Source organism: Colossoma macropomum, unplaced genomic scaffold, assembly GCF_904425465.1.
Source record: "Colossoma macropomum unplaced genomic scaffold, Colossoma_macropomum, whole genome shotgun sequence".
In the NCBI taxonomy this organism is placed as follows: Eukaryota; Metazoa; Chordata; class Actinopteri; order Characiformes; family Serrasalmidae; genus Colossoma; species Colossoma macropomum.
This window is the reverse complement of record NW_023494790.1, coordinates 12,310,497-12,334,035: the sequence shown is the minus strand read 5'-3', so window position 1 is coordinate 12,334,035 and position 23,539 is coordinate 12,310,497. Positions and strand designations below refer to the sequence as shown.

The 23,539-nt window shown below is 39.1% G+C and overlaps 1 protein-coding gene across 1 annotated transcript; it reads right to left on the bottom strand.

Moving 5' to 3' along the window:
• Positions 1 to 1,488: 1,488 nt before the first annotated feature.
• LOC118809137 (dnaJ homolog subfamily C member 7-like) lies at positions 1,489 to 16,479 on the bottom strand. The gene is made up of 14 exons (XM_036572132.1): positions 16,363 to 16,479; positions 14,233 to 14,321; positions 13,409 to 13,533; positions 11,497 to 11,610; positions 10,892 to 10,966; positions 10,326 to 10,444; positions 8,648 to 8,801; positions 8,128 to 8,292; positions 6,759 to 6,850; positions 6,609 to 6,682; positions 5,758 to 5,904; positions 5,089 to 5,235; positions 3,763 to 3,828; positions 1,489 to 3,642 (listed from the first exon to the last, which is right to left on the bottom strand). The coding sequence occupies exons 1-14, from the start codon at positions 16,431 to 16,433 to the stop codon at positions 3,605 to 3,607; spliced, it is 1,476 nt and encodes a 491-aa protein (XP_036428025.1). The 5' UTR covers positions 16,434 to 16,479; the 3' UTR covers positions 1,489 to 3,604.
• Positions 16,480 to 23,539: the final 7,060 nt, after the last annotated feature.

Here is a 23,539-nt window from a genome sequence, read left to right as displayed (position 1 = left end):
ATTGTCATTGGCTCCTGTCTGACACCGTGCATTCTCATTGGCTCCTGTCTGCCTCTGCTCATTCTCACTGGCTCCTGTCTGCCTCTGCTCATTCTCATTGGCTCCTGTCTGCCTCTGCTCATTCTCATTGGCTCCTGTCTGCCTCTGCTCATTCTCATTGGCTCTCAACGACACTGTGCATTGTCATTGGCTCCTGTCTGACACCGTGCATTCTCATTGGCTCCTGTCTGCCTCTGCTCATTCTCACCGACTCCTGTCTGCCTCTGCTCATTCTCATTGGCTTCTGACAACACTGCACATTCTCATTAGTTCCCAACAACATTGCGCATTCTTATTGGCTCCCAACGACACTGCGCATTCTCATTGGCTCCTATGTGACACTGTGCATTCTTATTGGCTCCTGTCTGCCTCTGCTCATTCTCATTGGCTCCTGTCTGCCTCGGCGCATTCTCACTGACTCCTGTCTGCCTCTGCTCATTCTCATTGGTTCCTGTCTGCCTCTGCTCATTCTCACTGGCTCCTGTCTGCCTCTGCTCATTCTCATTGGCTCCTGTCTAACAATGCTCATTCTCATTGGCTCCTGTCTGCCTCTGCTCATTCTCACTGACTCCTGTCTGCCTCTGCTCATTCTCATTGCTTTCTGTCTGCCTCTGCTCATTCTCACTGGCTCCTGTCTCACTCTGCTCATTCTCACTGGCTCCTGTCTGCCTCTGCTCATTCTCATTTGCTCCTGTCTAACTATGCTCATTCTCATTGGCTCCTGTCTGCCTCTGCTCATTCTCACTGACCCCTGTCTGCCTCTGCTCATTCTCACTGGCTCCTGGCTGCCTCTGCTCATTCTCACTGACTCCTGTCTGCCTCTGCTCATTCTCATTTGCCCCTGTCTGCCTCTGCACACTCTCACTGGCTCCTGTCTCACTCTGCGCACTCTCACCATTACATTGTAATGGTCTGGCCTAAGAGTAGAGTTCGATGTTATTTGCAGTGTTATGCTCTATTCTGTAGCTCAGCATTGTATTCATCTACTTCATCAGCTTTACAAAATTGTTTTTGTTTTTACATTACATATCCCAGCATGCATAATCTCTAGCCACTGAGTCACTAGAGACTAATATATTGTTGTTGTACCTTGTATCTTCATTCTTTTTTTATTTTTGGACCATTTAAATTTGCCAACTGCCCTTTACATTGTTTCAAAATTTCATGACTAATGGTCAAATAGCAATGGTTCAAAAGTACATGGAATAAATAATTTCCATTAGAAGTTAAGAACATTCTCTCTTGTATAGTTACCTTTTTGGAGACACATTTTAGCTGGTTGTCTGGCCTAAGACTAGAGTTTGATGCTTAGGTTGTCAAACAAAATTGTAAAGAATACAGTGATTCTGTCTTTGTTCCATGCAAACTGGACACCAGAGACAGATTTTAAACCTTAACCATATTCACAAATTAGCATCTTTTTTCAAAAAAGAAAACCAACACAAAAACTGAGCTTTACAATTTATTGGCAATATTGACTTTACAAATTGTGAGCATGTTCAGTTTATCATGGCGAAGTCTGTACAAGAAAAACCTGATTCAGTTCATTTCTCTCGCTGCAGTAAGACTAGTTTCCTGCATAGTGGCCGAAAAAGTTTATTTAGAAAAAAAAAATGATAAAATTATGGAAAGGCAAATTGCATATACATTGATTCTGGTTTCTTTTATACAGACATAAACCAGTAATGTATCGTTGCCCATTTTATCTGTTTTGACGTTTATAAAAAGTCCACTGTAGCTGTTGCTTCCGCTTCACTATACAATAAATACAAACATGTATGTCAAAAACTAAGAATAGTTTAAAAGATAATCAATTATGAACACAAGCAAAACTTTACATTCCAGTAAAATAAACCAATGAAACGACACAGGAGCAAAAGAGACCCCGTCCGTAAGTGAGAGACTGTTGACAGACCAAACAAACAGGCTTATGTTGCAGACAGTGAATGTAAGCCGGCACCCACACATTAGTATGAAGCTATTTTTCAGAATGCTAACCGATGGCTATTCACTTTCATTCACTGTTAGCAACATTAGCATCATTGACTGAGCCATTGCTTTAACGTTCACCAAGCTGACCTGAGTGTTTCACTACAGACTGAAAACACTTCAATTATACGGTCTGACGATCTAAACATGGATCCAAATCTTGTTCATGACCGTTTTTCGATTCTGACACAGCTGGTTCAGAACAAACGGGACAAACCAATAATCTGTGTTGCTAAAGTAGCACCAGTGGTTTTAGCAAACTTGCACTAAATATTAAAGGACGGTGTACGGATCACGTCTGTTTAAGATGGCACTACATATTTAATCTACAATCTATAGGAATCATGAACCGTGTGGCCATAATGTAGCCCAGAATAGCCCTGAGTGTGGACAGCTTTGGTAGAAGAGAGGATACTGGGGGTGTTAAAGGAAAACTCCAGTGTTTTTCAACTTAATCTATACCTGCTGCAAGCGTAGACAATTAACACTGACAATGATTTCAACCTTTTTTCTTTCCTTAGAGCAGAAAAGAAAACCCACCAACTCAAAACACACTTATAATAGAAGCCAATGGGCAGTTACTAAATTACATCAGCAAAAATTTACACAAAACATGTATCTTTGGAGACCACTTACATGAAGTTTTCATTGAAATGTAAGTTTTAAATGAATACCAGAAAATGTTTGAGAAGGAAAAAGTAACCAGGACTGCTTTCCGGTATTGCTCTTGCATTGAAAAGTTGGATAAATCTTCATAAGAACAGCTTTGGTAAGACATTCTGTCAGTCTCTCATCCCAACACCCGAACAGTTAAGAGTGGAACAGCTGTAGTTTCAAATTAGTGTCATATTTTGTGTATATCATACATTTATTCAGCAATTTACAATTCAGCAACTACCCACTGGCCTCTATTATGAAGGGGTTCCAAGTCAACACTTTTTGTTGTTTTTAAATACAAAGAAAAAAAAAAAGAATGAAACTACTGTCCATGGTAATCGATCATATGATATAGATGCGACAGATACACAACAGGTTGAAAAATGCTGAAGCATGCACTGTGCAAAAATGATAAGTCTTTAATCAAGTAGAGAGAGAGAGAGAGAGAGAGAGAGAGAGAGAGAGAGAGAGAGAGAGAGAGAGAGAGAGGAAACATAATTTGCTGCTGCTCACCTTGTCACTTGTCAATCTAGCGAATGTAACTGTGGCTCAGAGTGTGTCAGGGAGGACTCTGACTTCAGATGTTTACCTCCAACATTTTGAGATTCATCCATATCTGGTCCTACATTCTAAATTTTTATTTGTTTTTGATCTTTTGTGTAAAAAAAGTATTCAAGCTTCATCCGAAACATCAGTAATAGATCAGAATACAAACCAATCTGACGAGAAAGCGATCAGAGCAGGATAAGTGCAAACAGGTACAGACTGTCTGAAGAAACAGAGGTTGAGGGGAATTCTGGGTGAAGGGTGAGTGGTGAGGGGCCGCATAATTAGCAGAAATGGCAGGAGAAAAAGGTTGAGAGTTTAAAAAAAATTGTTGTCAGACTTCTATCTTGTTCCTGAGCTGATGGAATCCACTTTAGCCAAACTGGAAAAAGAAATTTCCAGGTGCAGAGTCTAAAAGGGAAAACAAAGCAGTGTCAGTAATGTGATAAGGACATTAGGTTTGGTTGTTACTCTATTTGAAGGATAAATTAATATATTGCCGCATTGGTTACAAACCAAACGTATACTGACTTGTTTCAAAGCTGAAATTTCCAGGTCCACCAAAGAAGGCCTTAAAGATGTTGTTGGCATCGAAATCTGGAGGGTAAAGAAAGGAAAAGAATAAGAAAACTGTAGAAAGTGCTTATTTCGTTTTCATGATATATTTATGACGGAGCTCTTTACTGCCAGAATACAAAAAGCTAAGGCTATAACAATGCTATTTTAATTCAATACAATTATGAATGTTTCCAGACTAGAATTAGGTGTTCATTTTCCTGAACTTAAGAGTTTAAAGCTAGTTCTGTTTGTGGATAGCTGCTGGAAATTGCAATATATGGAACAACGCTGTGCTTTGGACCTGATGTGACTATAAATGTGTTGAGATAAAAGAAAAAAGAAAAAGGGAAAAAAAAATAAATTCAGAACAAAATTGGTGAAAAATGTGTCTTCCAAGAATGTAATCGAATGATCTATTATCATACCTTCATCAGTATGTTGATTTTGCATTTGACACCTCTGACTTTTAAAATGTAAAATTTTAAATTTAAAATTATTTCAGGCTTTACAGGGTGACTTGCAGCAGCACTCAGTAACGCTACTCCTTTCAATTTTAACAAAGAAATCTTACACAGTGCAGCTTTAAGGCATTTGAATAAAAGCATTTATTGAGAGTTGAGATTGTATTTGCTAATATTTTCCTATTGAATTGTTTATAGAAGGTACTGTATTCACAGAATGTACAGATTGTCTGTTCTGGATATGCCTCATGTCGATTACTTCTGTAATATTAGAGAGCATATACACTGAGATGCCATTTTATTAGGTACCCATATGTTGTATCTACACTCATTGGCCATTTTATCAGAAACACTTACCATATAAGTGCAGTTTGTAGGTATACAATTACTGACTGAAGCACATCTATTGCTGCCCAATTTATCAGGGCCCCTCTAGCCTGTTTATCATTATAAAGGGACCACCGTATGAACCACACTGACCAGATATTATTTACAGGGACTCCGACATGGCAGTGGCATAGCAGTATGTGAGGTGCCTATCAGTGTATGCTACAGTTTTGCACGTCAATGTCGCTGCTATGCTGAGAGTGGACCACCAACCACAGATTTCCAGCCAAGAGCAGCTCTGTGGTCAGAAACCCATCAGTGATACGGTCAGAGGTTGGTTAACACCAATTGTGCATCAACAGATGAGCCACAGTCTCTAACTGTACACCAGCAAGGTGGAGCTACAAAGCAGGGGTTTGTAAAAGTGGATGAGAAGTGTGCACAGTATGTAAACTCCCCCCAGAGTGCCTGGCTGGTAAGTCGAAGTACATATAAGGACACTGTGACTGACCTCCCATGCCGTCATCGTCCAGGTCTTGGCCGCTGTCATAACGAGATTTCTTCTTGGGGTCGGACAGCACAGTGAAGGCCTCACCCACTTCCTTAAACTTCTTCTCCTCCTCCTTCTGAACCTCAGCACTTGCTCCGCTGTGCCGGTCTGAAATCGCACAGGAAATATAAGCGTGACTGAATGATATTTTAGGGTCTGTTTGGGGACAAGGGATTTGGGGGTTTGGGGATTTAAGGTTGCTCTTAGAAAGGCTAGTGATCTTTGACTGGTCACTCATGAGGTCACAAGCCATGTTTCCGTCCAAGGGATTTTTACCCCAATGTATGCAAACAAGCTGTTCAGCACCAAAAATCACAAATATATTTAACACATTTACATTTTTATTGCTTGCAGAAAGTCGATGGAAATGTAGCTACAGTGATATACCTACAGTGTTAGTTTCAACTTCACACTTTCTGTTAAGAAACATAACTAAAATAGCATTTTTATCATCATAACATTGCACGTCGCTGTTCGTCATCCAAGCAATGCCGACTCTGAGCAGTTTTCAAAGCACCTAAACAAATCCCTGCACCTTAAACACACTGGTAAATGAAGTTACTTGGATAAGCTGAAGTGAATATCCTGTGAATGAACGTATGCGAGTTTGAGTCTGTGTGTGTGTTTTACCTGGGTGGTGCATGAGGGCACGTTTGCGGTAAGCCTTCTTTATCTCATCCTCTGTTGCATCCTTGCCGACTCCAAGGACCTTATAGTAGTCTTTCCTTTTGCTTTTCTTCAGCTCTAACTGAGCATTCTTCAACAAAGTTTTATGTTCTGAAAAACAGATGGAGAGTAAGAGAAGAATACAATTTACAATTGAAGAATACTATTAGTTTCACATGCTTATAGTTTTTTTTTCCCCACACTTGTCAGTGTACAGTTGCCATTATACTCAGTTAGGACTATCACCATGAAAAATAATGAAACTGAAGAACAAAGAAACTAAATAGACATGTAAGGATGCCTGAGGTTTTGCATACAACTCTACATTTCTCAATATGAAGTGAAATGAATATGTATACATATGTTCTGAAAATTTGAATATCAGTTAATAAACAGACAATTTGGTCCTAAAATCTGATTATTTGAGCCAAATCTGAAGCTGTTGTATCATCATCATTATTATTATGTATATGATAATTCATAGGGACTAAATTCAGTATTAACGCGACTAAAAAATACTTGTACTGTTACAATAGAACAATCCTTGGCTGTGATGTTGCTTGGTGACCATCGGCTACTGTTAAACTACATCATTCAAATGAAGAATTGTTAACTGTTTTTATTATTAACAATGAATTATGTTTTAAACATTGCTGTATTTGATCATACTGTATTTAATAACCAATAATACACCTGAGATTAAAATTTAAGTAATTCTCATATCCTGCTTGAAATCCCTTAACATGAGCAAATTCACCATAAGTTACAGTCTACAGTGGATTATGGTTTTATTTTCCAATAAAATAATGTTTTACCTTTCGTCTTTTCTGTATGGTAGACTTTCTCGTAGTCCCGAACAGCTTCTTCGTACTGCTCCAAGTCCATATAACTACAGAAATCACACAAGTGTCAGCATGTTGCTGCTATGGAGAGCAAACTGCAGCTCAGAGTAAACTGTATCTCACCACTGCGCTCTCCTCAGGTAGGCTTTAATGTAGCTCTCATCCAGTTTGATGGCACTGCTGCAGTCCTCAATGGCCTGCTCCCGTTTATTCAGCTAGGAGAGAATAGAAACATACACATAGGTATACATATAAATACTTGGATTTTAGTACAATATAGTACATAATACTTTCCAATCTGATACTATCAGGTATATGTACACAATGCTTTTCAGTTTGGAAAGTTTTCAATAAATCTACTTTAGTTTTAATTAATGTGTAGGATGGTGTTAAATATGAAATATGAGATGGAGATGTGTCCAGAATAATGAACAGTGCTGTAGGTGATTCTAAAATGACTGAGAAAGTTACAGAGCATCAAAAATGAAGTTATAATTAAATTAACATCCAAATCAAACTTATAATACAATTAATTTAGCATTAAGTTTTAACAAAAATAATATTCAAAATGAAGCTATACTAAAAATCCTTATTCAGGATGAAGGTATAATCAAATTAATATGGAGAATGACTTGATTGATTTGGAGGCAGACAACTTGACAAAAACATTACTTTAACTGAAGTCCATGTAAAGCAGTAATAAATATGTGGTCTGAGTTTGTCACACCACAGATAAACAAGTTATTAACCACTTAGACACTTTTGAATGATTAAAAAATTTCTTTCAAAGCAGTGAAAAATTAATAAACGCTGGGGGTGTGTCTACTGAAGGCGCTGAAGCCCTAATCACGGGAAAGGTACAGATTTCACAGACTTCGTATTCGCCAGAATGTAACTGCTGCAAGGTGGAGCAGAAAATCTAAACTAGAAGATGGCGAATAATAAGCTAGCACAAACATACAGAATTAACTTTAATTTCAGTGTAGCCTCTTTCATTTCACTACAACCTGTAAAACAGATGCTCCATCTTGTAGCTTTATTGGACCTGTACAGCTACACACCTTGAGCCACCAGAGCCAGAATCCAATTCGGAACCAGAGGACACTGATCTACCCGAAAATCAACCTTGTTCATCTCAGTCAGCAACAGAATTTTGTTTTTATTTATTTAAGTTTGCAACACGTATTACTGACTAGCATAGCCTAGCCAAATAAAGTTAGGCTCTCAATCAATAACAGAGAACAAAACACACTTTGCAATCAGGCCAGAGAACCACTGATGCTAATGCTCTCTAGTTTTTATGATGTTAGAATTAGGGGAGAGGTCATGATATGTATGTTTCCAGTGCATCGCTGAGCCTTGAATTCAGGCCCACCCAAAAAAACATAACACAACTGAAATTATCTATCATTTCAAAATACCTAAAATACTGTATAAAACATCTAAACCCTTCTGGTGTGATCAGAGAAAAGCAAATGAAAAGTAAACGCACCTTGGCCCCAGCGGTGGCTCTGTTGCAGTACAGCTTGGCGTTGGTTTTGATGTTGTTGGGGTCTATGGTCAGGGCCTCTGTGTACAGTTGATATGCAGCATCATAGTCACGATCCTTAAAGGCATTATTGCCCTCCTCTTTCTTTGCCTTCAGAGCTTTAGCATTCTGAATGGAAGACAATTCCCTTAGAACTCAATATACCCAACACCACTGTTAAATATAGTTACATAGTTGTTTGGAAGTTCAAAATAAGAGCATTAAAGTACAGAGTAACAAGGCAAACATTATTTCTTGACTAGATAACATTTAAAACAACTTTTTAGCAGATGAGCTTTGCTTATTTCATTGGTCTACTGTGTACAAGAACTGAACAAGAACCACAGCAGGCGGAGCCACAAGACGCTGCCTTTCAAACCCAATTTCCCGACTCTGCTTCTCTTCTTTTATTTAGACATTTTAGCATTGCAGATCTTTGCTCATTAGAGGTAAACCAGAGATAATACCACCAAAAGGAACTTACTCTGCATGCTAGACGAGCTTTCTCGTGATCAGGTGCCATGCGCAGAGCCTGCACGAAAAACTGAACAGCCTTCTCGATGCAGTCCTCATAATAAAGACACAAACCTCGCACATACAGGGCGTCAGCGTTAGTGGAGTCCATCCTCAGGATATCACTAAGACAGACGGGGTAGTCAGTCACATGAATTAGAGAATTCAGCAGTAGCAGAAAAAGTACACAAATATTCTGCAGATGAGAAAAGAGAGATTTACCCACCGTAAAACATTAATAAAAGTGATCCTTTATTTATATTTTTACCCAATGTCAAGAACCAGGCACTAACTTTTAATAGTAAGCATCAATAGCATGAGTTATAATTTATTAGTTATAATGTTATTTTATAATGATGAATCTGTTAAGCAGACGTGTGTGCGATTGCAAATGACAAATATGAAACACAGTTTAAAATACCTCTAAAGTCATAAATGAAAACACAAAAAATATTGAATAAATAGTACGTTGTTCCGTTTTGTTATGCCAAGGAAACTACTAAAGCGGCACAGAAGCATCTTTAACACTCATGAAGAATGTGAAAACCTATGAATATGCATGATTATGTAAATGGCAAAAGCCCTGCTTGCTCTCCATTTTTGAACCCCACCCTCCCCCCACTACCCTGCACACTATGTTTAAGAGATGAGGCAAAAACAAAAATAAGCTTCAAATGTAACTTTAATAATCAAAAAGATTTTGCCTTTGTCACTCCAGCACCAGTACCTCCATTTGATTTGATCAGATTTGAGTCTTTATCCTCTCAACTCGCCTTAGTGCAGTGCAAAAACACTGGCTTACTTGCACAGACTTGTTTCTTTATTTCTTCAGTTAGCCGGAATGAACCTACATGAATCCGCTGTAAGGCCTTCTCACTAAGCTAATACTATCTTCCAGTGCTAATGTCTAGTGGCGCAGTCGCCGGCCCATGCTTTAGCTCAACCTGGAGGTGTTACTGTAGGTCATGAGGGCTGAGGCAACTGGGAGAGGAGCAACGAGTTCTCTCTCCCTCTCGGATCGGCTGCTCATTCTGCTCTTAACCGAAACGCTGTTTTGGCATCGGCAACATGCGGCTCGCACCTGTATTTTCAATGGAAATATGTGAACTCTGTGCTACTGTATCACATCTGACACACATATCCAAAAATAGGCAACCTTTCCTGTTTATTACCCTAAAGTTGTAGTTTCTTTCTAACTTCTAAATGGGTGTAACATAAAATAAAATCAGCCATTTAAACAGAGTTGTTCGCATCAATTTTTGTTACAGTTTAGAGAATCAAGTTTCTCCTCATCAGTTTCAAACTTAAAGTGAAACTCAAAACTGATCTTTTTTTTACCTAGTTAACCATCTTGTTCCTGGCAATATTAAGGATGATTCATCATATCATATATTTTAAAAGACTAAACTCTTGTAAGAATTATAATGATCAATGTCTTTAGTTTTGAAACATCACTGTGCACCAGTGGGTGGGGAAAGATAATATTATCTAGAAACATCATGTTTCACCTCCCCCTCCCACCCATCATTAAAAGAAATGCCCAGCGAGCTCAAAGACCCTCCCTGATATTGTTTCACAGTACAGAAGGAAAACGCACCATGATTTCTGATTCACACTGACTACAAGTATCAACACAGAGAGTTGAGTACCTGGCCACAGACTGGGCTTCATGGTATCTCCCCAGCAAAGCCAAACATTCCGCCTTCAAGATCTTAAATTTGTGACAGGCACTAGCGAACTCCAGCGCCCGATCCATGCAGAAAACCACCTACACAGCATGGAGGCAGAGAGAGACACACAGGAACCAATAAGGTAGTGAAACAAACCTTTGGTCAGGATTGTCTAGAGGACCACAAACTGAAGACACTGAAAAAAAGGTAAATATGAAAACATTCATTGATTACACTGTGTGATTATTCCTGAATCTAAGGACAGAACAAACAAAAATACTCACTAAAATTTGGATTAAATGATGGATATTTATTCTGCCTCTTTGATTACTAATGAGGACGCAAAGCAATGCAACTAACTTACAGGGGTTAAATATATACAAATAGTTTGACCGAACATGCTAACATGGTTAACAGTGACTGGAATCGCTGCACTGTATTGTTCATTTTTTGTTAAAGCAACATTACCATTAGCTAATACAACATCACACAGTGCAACATTATCATTTTCTGTCTGATCTTTTTCTTTAAAGTTACCACCATACCTTTCTGAAGTCCCTCTTCTCAAATCCATACTCGGCCATCTTCTCAAACTCCAACAGAGCTGCTGCATTTTTGTGCTAAACAAACCAAAACAAAAATCTCAAAAACATGATTCACTTGCGGTACATTCTTAAAGCCACGGTTCAGCCAAACATCTAATTTACAGTTTCCCCCCATGCCAATGTAGTCAATCTGCCAAGACATGAAAGTTTGCTTCTTTAGTTTTGCACTGGAGCTAAGTGGCTAACAAAGCTAACAAGAAATGGAAGGTTAAAGCTAAATAGCCTTGTGCAAACTGCATCAAACTCAGGCATCAAATAGTGTTGAGTTGTTAAGCAATCATAATAAATAATACAAATAATAAATAAATTTTCTGACACTGCTTGACACACTTTTCTTTAAAAACGGAGAAAAGTACAGACAAATTTCAGACTTCAAGACAGCTGCTACTACTGTCTCAGATGCATCACATACTTTTACCCTATTTTATAAACAACCTTTCATCACCTGTTAGCTACAATAGTTAGCCTCATAACTCCAAAACAAATGTAAAAAACCGAACATGTCTTGGGGAGTGGCAGGAGGGGAAACTATTCTATAAGACTACCTCTTGTAAGGCCTGAGTGTTGGTGGGATCCAGTTCCAGAACTTTCTGAAAGCAGCGACTGGCGGCCATGGCATTGCCCAACGATAAATGGCACTTCCCTTCTCTGAGGTGGCCCTGTAAAACACACCGATACACACCGTGTTACACCAGAGACATTATTAGGGGGGACAGTCACTGTTTGAAAAATGAATGGTAAAACTTGTAACACTCAAAATGAAGCCCGTTTAGAGCAAAAGTCCCGCCCTTCAAGATGAAGAGCCAATCAGTTGCTGGTTACGTTGCAAAATAACTGCCCCATGGCATTGCAAAGATGGCCACTGAGTGAATAGAGTCCTTATAGGAAAGGTCCTATAAGGATTTACAGGAAAGGAAGGAAGGTTATGCTGTCCAAACTACATATGCAGAACCATGCTGAAGAGAGCGAACGCTTATCGACTCTAGTGGCAGTGTTACACCTAAACTGTGAAAAACATACATGCAAGAATTTATATAACATCCAGCCTAACAAGCCTAGCATCAGTGACTGCAAAGGTAACATGCTGTTAGAGAGATGTTCTCTTAAAACAGCTGTTATAACTCTACATCACACTAACTGCCTGAGACAAAGACACAAATTACATCCTTCAAGAGTGGAAATTAATATCTGTATAAATTTGATCTCAACCAACATTCCAGATGAGCAAATGTGTGTCGAATTGTGCACCTTACACATTTACTTAACAGTAATTGTGAAAGACAAACTGCAGACAGGCTGCTAAATATATCAGCTAAACTTAAATATATTACTGATATGTTTTCTATCATTATTTTATACTGTATTTTGCAGAAATCATGCTTATTTGCACTTTAAGAAATGCATGTATTTGTTTCTTTCATGGCAAATGGTGCTAAGAAGGAACCACAAAACTAAGAATTTCATTGTACAGTAAAACCCATGTTAGAGGGCTGCACATGCTTGAACTGAATCACGAACACGACTTGCAGTCCCGACTTTGAGACCCTACCGGAGCAGACCTGAACGGCAGTGCTAAACTTGAAACCCAAACCCATTCGCGCACTATAAATGAGAGCATTATCGCAGACACTGCGGCTTGAGTTAATCGGCAGAAAACTGATAGTCCCACTGCTCTAAAGTTCCTCACGCTACGGCTGCTACTGCTGAAATATGCTACAGACTTAACAAGCAAGGAGAAAGACCCCTTGTGACCTTTCCACCAACCCAACACATCCCTGTAATAATCCATGGAGTGAATGAGACTGATCCCTGGTTTTGTTCAGGGGCACAGTGGAGACAGACAGAGCGCAAAGTACAAGAGAGAAAAAAGCATGAGAGCACGTGAAATGTATATAGCTATTATACTTTGAATAAAAACAAATATTCTAGATAAAAGTCCCCTAGCCAGACCCTGCATATGAAAATCATCCTGAACCCAGCCCAAAACACGATATATTTCATATGGATATGAATGCATGTGTAATCGAAAGTTATGTGACTAAATGGATTATCCAGCTGAAATAAGTCAAAGAGAAAATACTAAAAAGAAAAAACGTATCTTCCAAAATATCCTCAAAACATCAACGTTCCACCCACAAATACATTATTTCATAGCTACTGTTGTGAGGTTGGCCAAGCTTTTACAGAATGTTGGCTAAATATTTGCTTTTAATCTATTAAGAAATTGTAGTGTGTTTTGTTTAGAGATGCTTCCAGTTTAAAACGCTACACTACTGAGCTAGACGAAGTTCCTGGAGCTAACTGAAAAGAAACTGGAAAAGAAAGTGATGACAAATTTGCCTGCATGTTAACTTTAATCTGATAACATGACACAGAAATGCAGCCAAACTGTTCACATATTTTGCAGAAGAGTGTAACGCTGTTGCTGTTACGCTGTAAGAATATTTGCCCTCGCACCTTCGTGAAGCAGTCATCCAGCCGAACTGCCTGCTGGGAGTCCTCCAGCGCCTCTCGGAAACGGCTCAGCATCATCAGGGTGGCTGCGCGGTTACCATAGTAACTGGCGTTCTTAGGGCACGCATCTGTCAAAACAGCAAATGGATGTTTTACATTGTTTCTGTATTCCAATTAAGATAAAATTCACAGACTTAATCTCTGTTTACACCTTGCATTAACGTGTTTTTGGTGATCGGATCATGTTCGGATTTTACTTGACTGCATGAAAAACCAGGTGTAAACACCCCCAGGACGCACTGCGATCGGATTATGATAGGATTACTCAAACCACATTTGGAGGTGATCAGAGATACAGTTAAGGGGGTGAAAAAAGACGCGTCTGCCGAGCACCGACTGGCAGCTGAGAGAATAAACAATGAAACGAAAGGTGGAAGATAAGCAAGGCTAAAGTTATGCCCTTCATGCACCCCAGACCGATGAAAGTGTCCAAATCAAGACTGCTGACTCATATGGTAACGGGGAAAAAGAGTAAACAAAGGTAAAATGGAAACTATGTATGTACAAACATGCTTTTTATGCTGGAAAAGTACAATCGGATCTCATACGGTCACACAGGATATGCATTTTAGTGAACAGAATGGGATCTGGCCAAAGTTTACCCAGATACGATGCAGATACAAAACACATGTTAATGCAAGGTCTAAACAGGCATCAGTAACATTTCCCATTTATTGTCAGTGAGACCATGATGTTACGAGTGCTGAGCTCCACCCATAAATACATTCAAACTGTTGAACAAACTGAAAATTTCACATCTCTCTTACCGATGGCTTTTGTGTAGTAGTTGAAAGCTTCTGAGTATTCTTTCTTAATGTAGAATGCATTTCCCTTCTCCTTGAAAATTTCTGCCTCCCTAATAACAGGAAAAAAAGGAACAGATTCAGTTAAACAGCTTTACAGTTTCAGTGATGCCTGCTAAGGATACGTCCAACATGAGTTGCTTTATTTTACTATATAGTTAAAAAGAAATCAATATTATTCTTGCATTTTGCATCAAAAGATTTAGAAAAAAATCAAAAACTATGCCATGTCTCCCTAATTTCTAGTGAAACACGTCTTTCTTCTTCCCCTCTTGTGGCTGAGCCCTTTGATATTACTCATTCAGCTGGCACCCGCAAGCCTTTTGAGTCGATGACGTCAGTAAACGGACTAAAGATTCCAGTTGTTCTGCCTCCCAGTACGCCTGGATATTGTGTAAAATTCACAGAGGAATTGCTCCAAAGGTAATACTTGTTTCATGCTTCCGAGGCTGATTTCCCAGCTGAGAATAAGTGACTTGTGGTCATCTTTGTCGACACAGCATTCAAATCAGTGAAAAGCAGAAAAAGCCAAGTCTCCAGACCCAACCTGGCTGTGAAGTCATGGCCCAGGAACATCAAGTACTGGGCCAAGACTGGAAGCCGGGCAAGGCAAATAGCAAGGTCCGGTACCCAGACAGAACACGGCAGTGTTGTGCCCCCTCTAAACAGCCCCTACACATCTTCAAATACCAATTACAAGAAGTGACCAGACATTACTTCCCCAAAATAACAAAGAACAGTGATACCAGACCTGTCAACAGACCTCCTCCGGACACTTAGGTAAAATGGCATGACCGAAGGTACAAAGAAAGACGCGGGTCAAAGCGGCGATGCCAGGCTGGTGTAATGGGCAGCGTTAAACCGAGAATGACCACTACAAAGACTGTTCTCTCAGACAACTGTGGTGGGTCACAGAAATGGGTCATTTCGTCTGAGGCTTTCAAACGGCTTAACGTTAGTAGGTCATGGGCTGGCACTGTGGTGGTCGTGTTTATGGCCTCTTCAGCTCAGACTGTGGTCACTGTTTTGGGGAATTTCTGGTTCCATTTCTTATTTCACCCATTATTCTTTGTAGTTAGATATTTTAAGATATTTTACTATATCCTAATTTTACAAACCTCCTCGAGTTTACTTTGTGAAGCAGTCTGGGGCGCTACATCGTAATATAGGTGCTATATTAATGAATATTGTTCATTTATTGTTACTTTGAATGCTCTGCTCATGTTATTTCTTAACCCAATGCCTCATCTTCACGGCTCCTCTTGTTCATTTACAGGTTGTCACGTCGCTAAAAACGGATTTATTCAACAAAACAGTGAGTATTTCTGAAACCTAAGACGTTTAATCTGTTGTGTGGTGTTTATAGGATCGATAATACCTCAGATTGAGGTTCACGGACGCTACATCTCCCATTAATCCACGTTTTCAGCGAGTTTTTATGAAGTGTCGATAGTTGGTGCTGTACGCCGTTAGCATGGTTAGCATGGTTAGCATGTGTGCTAACTCAGGCCATAGAAGCCACTAGAAATCCGGTGGCCACAGCGGTCTGAGTAAACCGAGCTTTCGCACTATTCTAACCATTTAGAGTCGTATTTTGACACAGTAAACACTTCTAAAAGGGCTGTCGAGTGTTTTATGTTTGGTTGGACTCGTTTACCAAGTTGGCTTCCTGTTCGCCAGCCTCTTATTCCAATGTCCCGTTCCACCTTAAATGTGTAGCATTTACTGAAGCACCAGAATGTAAATGCTGCATATTTAAGGTGGAACGGGAAATTCGCATTAGCAGCTTCGTAAAGGAAAGCTTTTTTTTTCTAGCAAACTGGAAGTAAGTCAGCGTTTCAAGGTAGCTAGTTAACCAACAGCGTTAACTAAACACCCCAGTTCCAGCCAAAACACACGCTGAAGACGATAATAGCACGAAACGTCGGAAAGGCTGTAAAACGTGAGCTGTAACTTTAACCTCGTTGCCCTGATGAAAACACGACAACATGAACGTTAAGCCCTCAATTCCCAGTCAGAACCAAAACGTACGACGACTGTCTTAAAATATGAGATACACATCGTTAAGGTGAAGCTGCCTTCAGGGTTAAGCACCTCTCCAGATCCTCCTGCGGTGGTATGTTACTCTCCGGCTCCACCGGCATATCACAGTCCACAGCTGCCATGTTGTTCTTCCACAGGGTAAAAAAAAAAGAGCCAACATCCGGCGCTGTTGCGTCACGAAGAAAACGGCGAGCTGCATTACGACGCAATAAATAAAATGCCCGTCATAAAATGATGTCATTACGACACCTACCTACCACGTGCTTCCGATGTTTGTCCACTTTATGAGCTCTAGGTCCACTATAAACATGGGTACAGTAGCCCATCTATTGCTTTACGGTATATCAGGGGCAGGGGTGAAAATCCCCGAAATGTTTACGCAATTAAATGGTTATGATGTAAACAAAGTGGTCCAGGTTGCTTTGGTGCGAAATGTTTCATACTAGAGAAACTTACAGACTCAGATTTCTGTACAGTGGTGGTGATAGGAACCAGACATCGACATGTCTACAACTTGAATGTAGCCATTTTATTTACTATCCAAAACCACTGGTGAACCTACACGTGTCTTCAGAGTGTTTATATGTAATGTTAACGATGGTAAATAAAGGAAAATCTAGAAACAGAGTTTTTGAGTGGCTACTTTGCTTTGTAACGGACATCAGGCAGCATATTTAAGGGACTGCTTTGCCTTGTCTCAGACATCAGGCAGCATATTTACCCTTTCATGTAATAACTTTCTGTGAGGGATATATGCTTCAAAACATTTAATTATTAAAAATAATGTGGTTGTAAATTCTGTGACATAAACACAACTTTGTAGTCAAAAAGAAGTTACAATTTAGGCTGAATCTCAAAAAAGATGTCAGACAACTGTATGTGAAATCTTATCCTTTATTCATATAGCTCTTATTTTGTGTTATAGTTTTGCTGTGCGCTGTCGACCAGAGGAGGATGGGTTCCCATTTTGATTCTTGGTTCTTCTCAAGGTTTCTTCCTCTTGCTCTTACGGAGATTTTTCCTTGCCGCTGTCGCCCTTGACTTGCTCAACTAGGGCTTTGACCTAGGTTTTCTGTAAAGTTGCTTTGTGAGAGCGGCCGCTGTAAGAAGTGCTATATAGATAAATCGTAACTTGACTAGACACATGTCAAAAGGTCTGGATGGCTGCACATGTTGCTCCAAAACCCGTATATATTGTTCAGTGCCTTCACAGATGTCACCCATACCATGTACATTAATGCACCCCCATACCATCATGGATGTTGGCTTTTGAACTGTGTGGTGATAACTACAATGCCGGATTTCCAAAGAGAATTTCACATTTTGATTCAGGACACTTTTCCACTTCGCAGAAATGAGCTCGGGCCCAGAGAAGGTGGCGGCGTTTCTGGATCATGTTTATATATGGTTTCTTTTTTGCATGATAGAGTTTTAATTGCCTTAGTGGATGCAGTGACAAACTGTGTTTACAGACAGTGGTTTTGAAAAGTGTAGTGATTTTCACTACAAAATCTTGTCTGTTTTTAATGCAGTGTGACTTGAGGGCCCAAAGATCACAGCCATCCAATATTAGTTTATGGCCTTGTCCCTTGCATACAGATATTTCTCTGAATCTTTTAATGATATTATGTATTATAGATGATTAAATCCCCAAGTTCTTTGGTATTTTACATAGAGAAACATTGTCTGCCCTAGCAGAATTCAGCTAGTAAGGCAAGTTACTGGCAGCCAATCAGAGTGCAGGATACCAGCAGCCAGTCAGCAGAGTTCAGCCAGCCAATCAGAACACCAATCAGATTCGCCTCAGTTATTTGTAGGTTAAGGTTATTTGATCTTGTAATGTCTGAATTATTTTAGGTTGCAGTTTTGGGGTTGTGCATTGTGCTTGTAGTGCACTGGTCTAGACAAAACCCCAGGGCTGAATTTACTTCCCAGTGTAGCCCTGGTAGAAACGGCATTCTTCTCTCTACACATACCTTACCGTTGGCTCAACTTTTGTCTCGTCAGACCACACAATGTTGTTTCAGTATTTTGTCCTAAATATTCCAGACTTGACTAGATGTGAACTTTTATGCAACTTACTTCCAAGGTCTTTTGCTGTTTGTTTTGGATTCCTCCAAATCTCTATAACAAATTTCTTTTTTTTGTTTTATTTTTCTAGGTCTTTCACTCCTTGTGTCTCTCCTTCTTCCACTTCTTGATTACATTCTTTAATGGTGATGGTAATCCTACATGTTTACAGCTCGTAGAAAGTCACTCATCACAAATGAAGAGTACATTGATTGACACTGTGATGTATTGTTGTCCACAGACCAGGAGGGGGCAGTAGCAGTGCTGAAGATTAGCTGAATGTGGAGAAAAGGCCTGGAATGTAACTGTCCAGAGCCATGGAGCAGGAGGAAGGTAGGTAAATAATTAGTGAGAGGGTGAGTGAGAGTGTTCTGTACAAAGGAGAAAATATATATAGGCCTACATGTAAAGAGAGAGAGAGAATGGCAGGGAGAGGGAGAGAGAGAGAGAGAGAGAGAGCGAGAGAGTGAACTGCTTTGGTGAATATTTCTCACTTGGCTGCGTCTGTCAGGTGGTCTATAGCTTCCACATAATTAATGCTAAAACATGCAACAGCATAAGCATGTGTATGGTTTCTCAGCAGAAGTGGGGGGCTGGTCATTTTACTCCACATGTATACCTGTGGACCCCGCTCCATGAGCTAGCACAATTAATTCAATTCAGTCACTAATGAACAACCTGCTTGTGGGCTGGGTCGGGTGTGTTGAGCAGAAAACACAAAAATATGCAAAGCATGGGGTCTCCAGGACCGAGTACAGGACTACTGCAACACTCACCACCAAACAAAGAAAACACATAATTCATGCATTAAAACTTTAATTACTTTTGTATGTTTTAATGATGATACTTTTTTGCTTTCACTCAGATTATATTAGTATATTATTGGCTCCTTACATCCATTATTAACTGAGTATGATTTTGACAATCAATCTTAAAGGGGGATTCCACCAATTTTTCAACGTTTCTGCATAATTAAATCATATACGTGAACAAAATCATTCAGAGTGCTTTGGTGTAAAATGCTTTGTTCTAGAGAAACTTGTTCTTGTCTGAAACTCATGGCTGAGCGTATATGGACAGAAATGATTAAACAAAGCAGGTTTGGCTGCAGATGGCAGTAGAGCACTTTCATTTTGTCAAGGAATCTATAACCATGACAGGCTTAACACAAGGCCCTTAAAACACACTGCTCTGTTGACAACACACTGCAAATAAGTGTTGTGAAGTGCGAGCAGTGATTCTTGTTTTTTTTTTATGTCATGTAGTGTCCACTTAGTCATAGCATAAAACATGCAGTATTGACTACTTGCAGGGGAACTCTATAGATTTTTTTTAAATGTAAGCATAATTAAATGGTTGAGATGTAAAGAAAGTCATTCAGAGTGGATTGGTGTGAAACGTTCCGTTCTAGATAAACTTACTGAGTCAGAATTGTTTACAGTGGTGGTGATAGGAACCAGATGTCCACCTCTAAAAACTCCCTCATGGAAAGTTATTTCACGAAATGGTTCGATATATGCTATCTGTTGTATGAGACATTGTTTTATGAAAGTTTTGAGAAGGTTTTGGTCTAAAATGTTTTTATTTCAATCCATTCATGGTGGAGAGGCACATGCGAGGTGTTCTAAGGTGAAATAGTCCCCCCAAAAAATACTATTTTACCATCAACATTACAGATAAAATAGGTTCACTGCTGGTTTTGGATAGTAAAGAAAATGGCTAAATTTGTGTTGTAGACATTGTGACCCCTGGTTCCCATCACCACCACTGTAAAGAAATCTGAGTCGGTAAGTTTCTCTACAAAGAATCATTAGAATGAATTTACTTCTCAAATCTTGAATCACGCATTTTTTGAACAGTCAGTGGAATTTCCTCTTTAAGCAATAGTCCACTTGTAGTTCTCACCCTTACCTGTGATAAACCACTGCAACAAACAGCTGCAGTGTCTTATTGCTTTAGTAGTCACTTTTCTCTGTTTAATGTTAAGACTAAGTGGCTTTTTGCTTCTATGTAATGGACAATGTAAAATGTCATAAAATACACAAGTTTTCAATAAATGATTTAGATTATTACTAATAATAAGACAAAGAAATGTTTTAATATTTATAGTATGTTCAGTCACCTGTCAATGTGTATTGCCATCATTTCATGAACTTTTTAAAAGTCTGTCATACAGTAATAAACATATCATAATATACCACTGTTTAATTCAAAAACCTTTGCCTTTTGAAATGTGTTAATCTCCTAAATAAAAAACACTCTTACTTCTTTAATCACTTAGTATGCACATTAATGCACTGCAAATATACATGACATATACATACACTGCCAACATCTTCAGTTGCACATATTGCATATGGCCCATTCTACTGAATTAGTTCAAATGGTGACCCAACAGTGAAAAAAAACTACATAAAAAAAAACAATAAAGTATTCAGACATTAGATATTTACAACGGTTATGTTGGCTGGCTGAGCTAACGCTGCATCCCAAATCACATAGCTGGGTACTTTACCTACTACGCTAATAAGTACACTTCTAATAGCATATGCACTTTTTATACACTGTTTAGTGTGCTAGTATACGATTTGGGAAGGGGCGCTAGTAACACAGCGGGAAATCTCAGCCATTTAGATTTCAGCTTTTGTTATCACTACAGCAACAAATCAAATAAAAACAAGGCAATACATTGAAATATATCAGTTAATATTAAAATATCATTTCTTTTACTGCCTTTTCTGAATCAGTAATGGCTTTATCTCATTACAAACTGCCACAGCACTGCTGACTGAACTCGAAGTTGCTTACCAAAAATGGTGGCAGCGCGATTGTGACATCACCAGAATACTATCAATACAGTGGGCCTATAAGGTAAGTTCATAAAATGGCCAATGAGCAGAAACATAAGAGAGGGCAGGGGTTTCTAATAACGTGGGCAGTGATTATATATGCTTTTCTTCTAATGTGCTGGAGAGTCTTCAGGTAGAGAAAGAAAGCTGAGGGAGCAGGTTAAAAATAATCATCATTGCTGCCATTAGAGGAGAAAAATCTTTTCAGTGGCTGGTAAAGCTGTTCCTGTGGATAGGCACTCTAACAACTCCAACAAATGCTTGAGGGTTACAGAGAAGGGCTTTACTTTACATCTGCCTGAAGTGCAACGCGAAGGTCAAGCACACAGTTCGAAATGCTAATTTATGCACTGAGTGTGCATTTACAGAAAAGTGCTAATGTGGAACACTGGTCGTCTTCACATACTAAGGAAGTTAACAGTTTGGATGACGTGGCCATTGTCAGATGTTCCTTCAGGTAATAATGGTTGGTAGAATTTGGTCTTGGTATCTTGGTACCATACAATGTACAATTCAAATTATATACAGTCGCTGTTCTTTACTTTAATGAATGTTAATGTAACAAGTAATTCTGGATCATTTCTATTTTTCCATTCGTCACAAAATGTCCCCAATGTAAAGGGCAGCTGGTGTGTTTTGATCTCACAGAGATGAAATGTACAAAATGAATTAATTTATATTAATTGTAAATAGGAAAAAGACAGGAGCAGTCTGGAGATCTGGTGTTGTATTGAGATACAGCTCAAGTATCGAGATGATGAAAGCTGGACTTCAGCATCTAAACATTTATTTTTTTAGATTATAATGGGTAAATGGATGACCTTTTAGAACCAATGGGAAACACACCATTTCATTTTGAGTCACTTGGCTTCAGCTGTTTGGGTGTTGCCACCAACTCTGTTGGCATATGTTGCTAATTTTTGATGCTTTTGCTTCATGTCTAGTGGTTAATACCAACTAAGCCTGCATAACACATCATTTGTTAATTGTTATTGTGATATTGACCTTTACAATACTGATATCTCAGAATGAGCCTCTAACCAATTACTGTGTGCTGTCAGCATACTGACCAATCATTGTTCCAGTTGAGTTTCTGTGGGCGTTTTGATGAATCCAATCTAATCTTCATATAGTCCAACAAAAGTTTCTTGGTCAGGAATAATGCGGCTCAGGCATTAATTATGCCACACTATTGATTTGACCAGTGTGTTGTAATACAATGCAAAATTTATCGCAATCACAAATAATAGCAAGAGGATCATGATATGGAGTGTTAATAGTGCAACTCTTTTACTGACTCAAGCCCCCCCTAGTTCATCATGAACTGTTCAAGCTATAAGGTCTGCAAGATTGAAACCACACATCAATATAAAAGTGCACTGGAGCATTCATTAAAAAACCTACAGCTGAAATGTGTGATAGAATTTAATGTTTTTGCGGCTTCAGTTAAAATATCCTGGTCAGTGCCTGACTCGCTTATGAAGAGAGTTGTTAAACAATCATTTTTGACTAAAGCGTATCTGCAGGGAAGTAATGAAACAGAAAAAAGGACACCAGAGAATGTAGGAAATCAGAGAAGGAGAGAAAAATGTAATGGCATTATTCTTTTATATGACCAATTACAACAATATACTATACACAAAATCTCTATGAATGGCTTTACATTATTGCAAGGGATACCCAAAAATATCCAGCAGAGACACAACAGGTGAGGTTTCAATACAACTCAGGACATATGAGCTGATATCCTTTAATATTCTACTGCACAACGAGATTATAAAATCACAGAGAAATGGAAATGGGAGATGATAGCAGCTTCATATTACAGTATATATGACCCCCAAATACTTTATTACAGTATAAACCATTTCATACTGTATTAAAGTATGTATGATTGTCCCAAACTGTATTACAGTACATATAGTACTGTGCAAAAGACAAAGACCACCCTTCATTTATTTAATTCCAGGCAAAACAGTCAGTAAGTACAAGTTGATCAATTTCTAGCTTCAGGAACAAAAGCATAAAACAGAAAATGACATAAAGCCTCTAAGGCTGTGCTCAGACTGCAGGCAAATCGCATTTGTTTCTCAAATCAGACCTTTTGAGATCAGATCAGATTTGTTTGTCCAGACGTCATCAAGCTATTTGCCTGGGCTGGTGTGTTAACGACGCGGCTATGCTGGTGACAGGGATTTCAAATGCGGATGCCTGAGAGATGGGGGTGTATTATCTCACCCTCCAAACTCTTCAGAGTTCTCTGGCATAAGCATGAATCTCTGGGGCTCTTCTTGAATCCCAGCATCTCC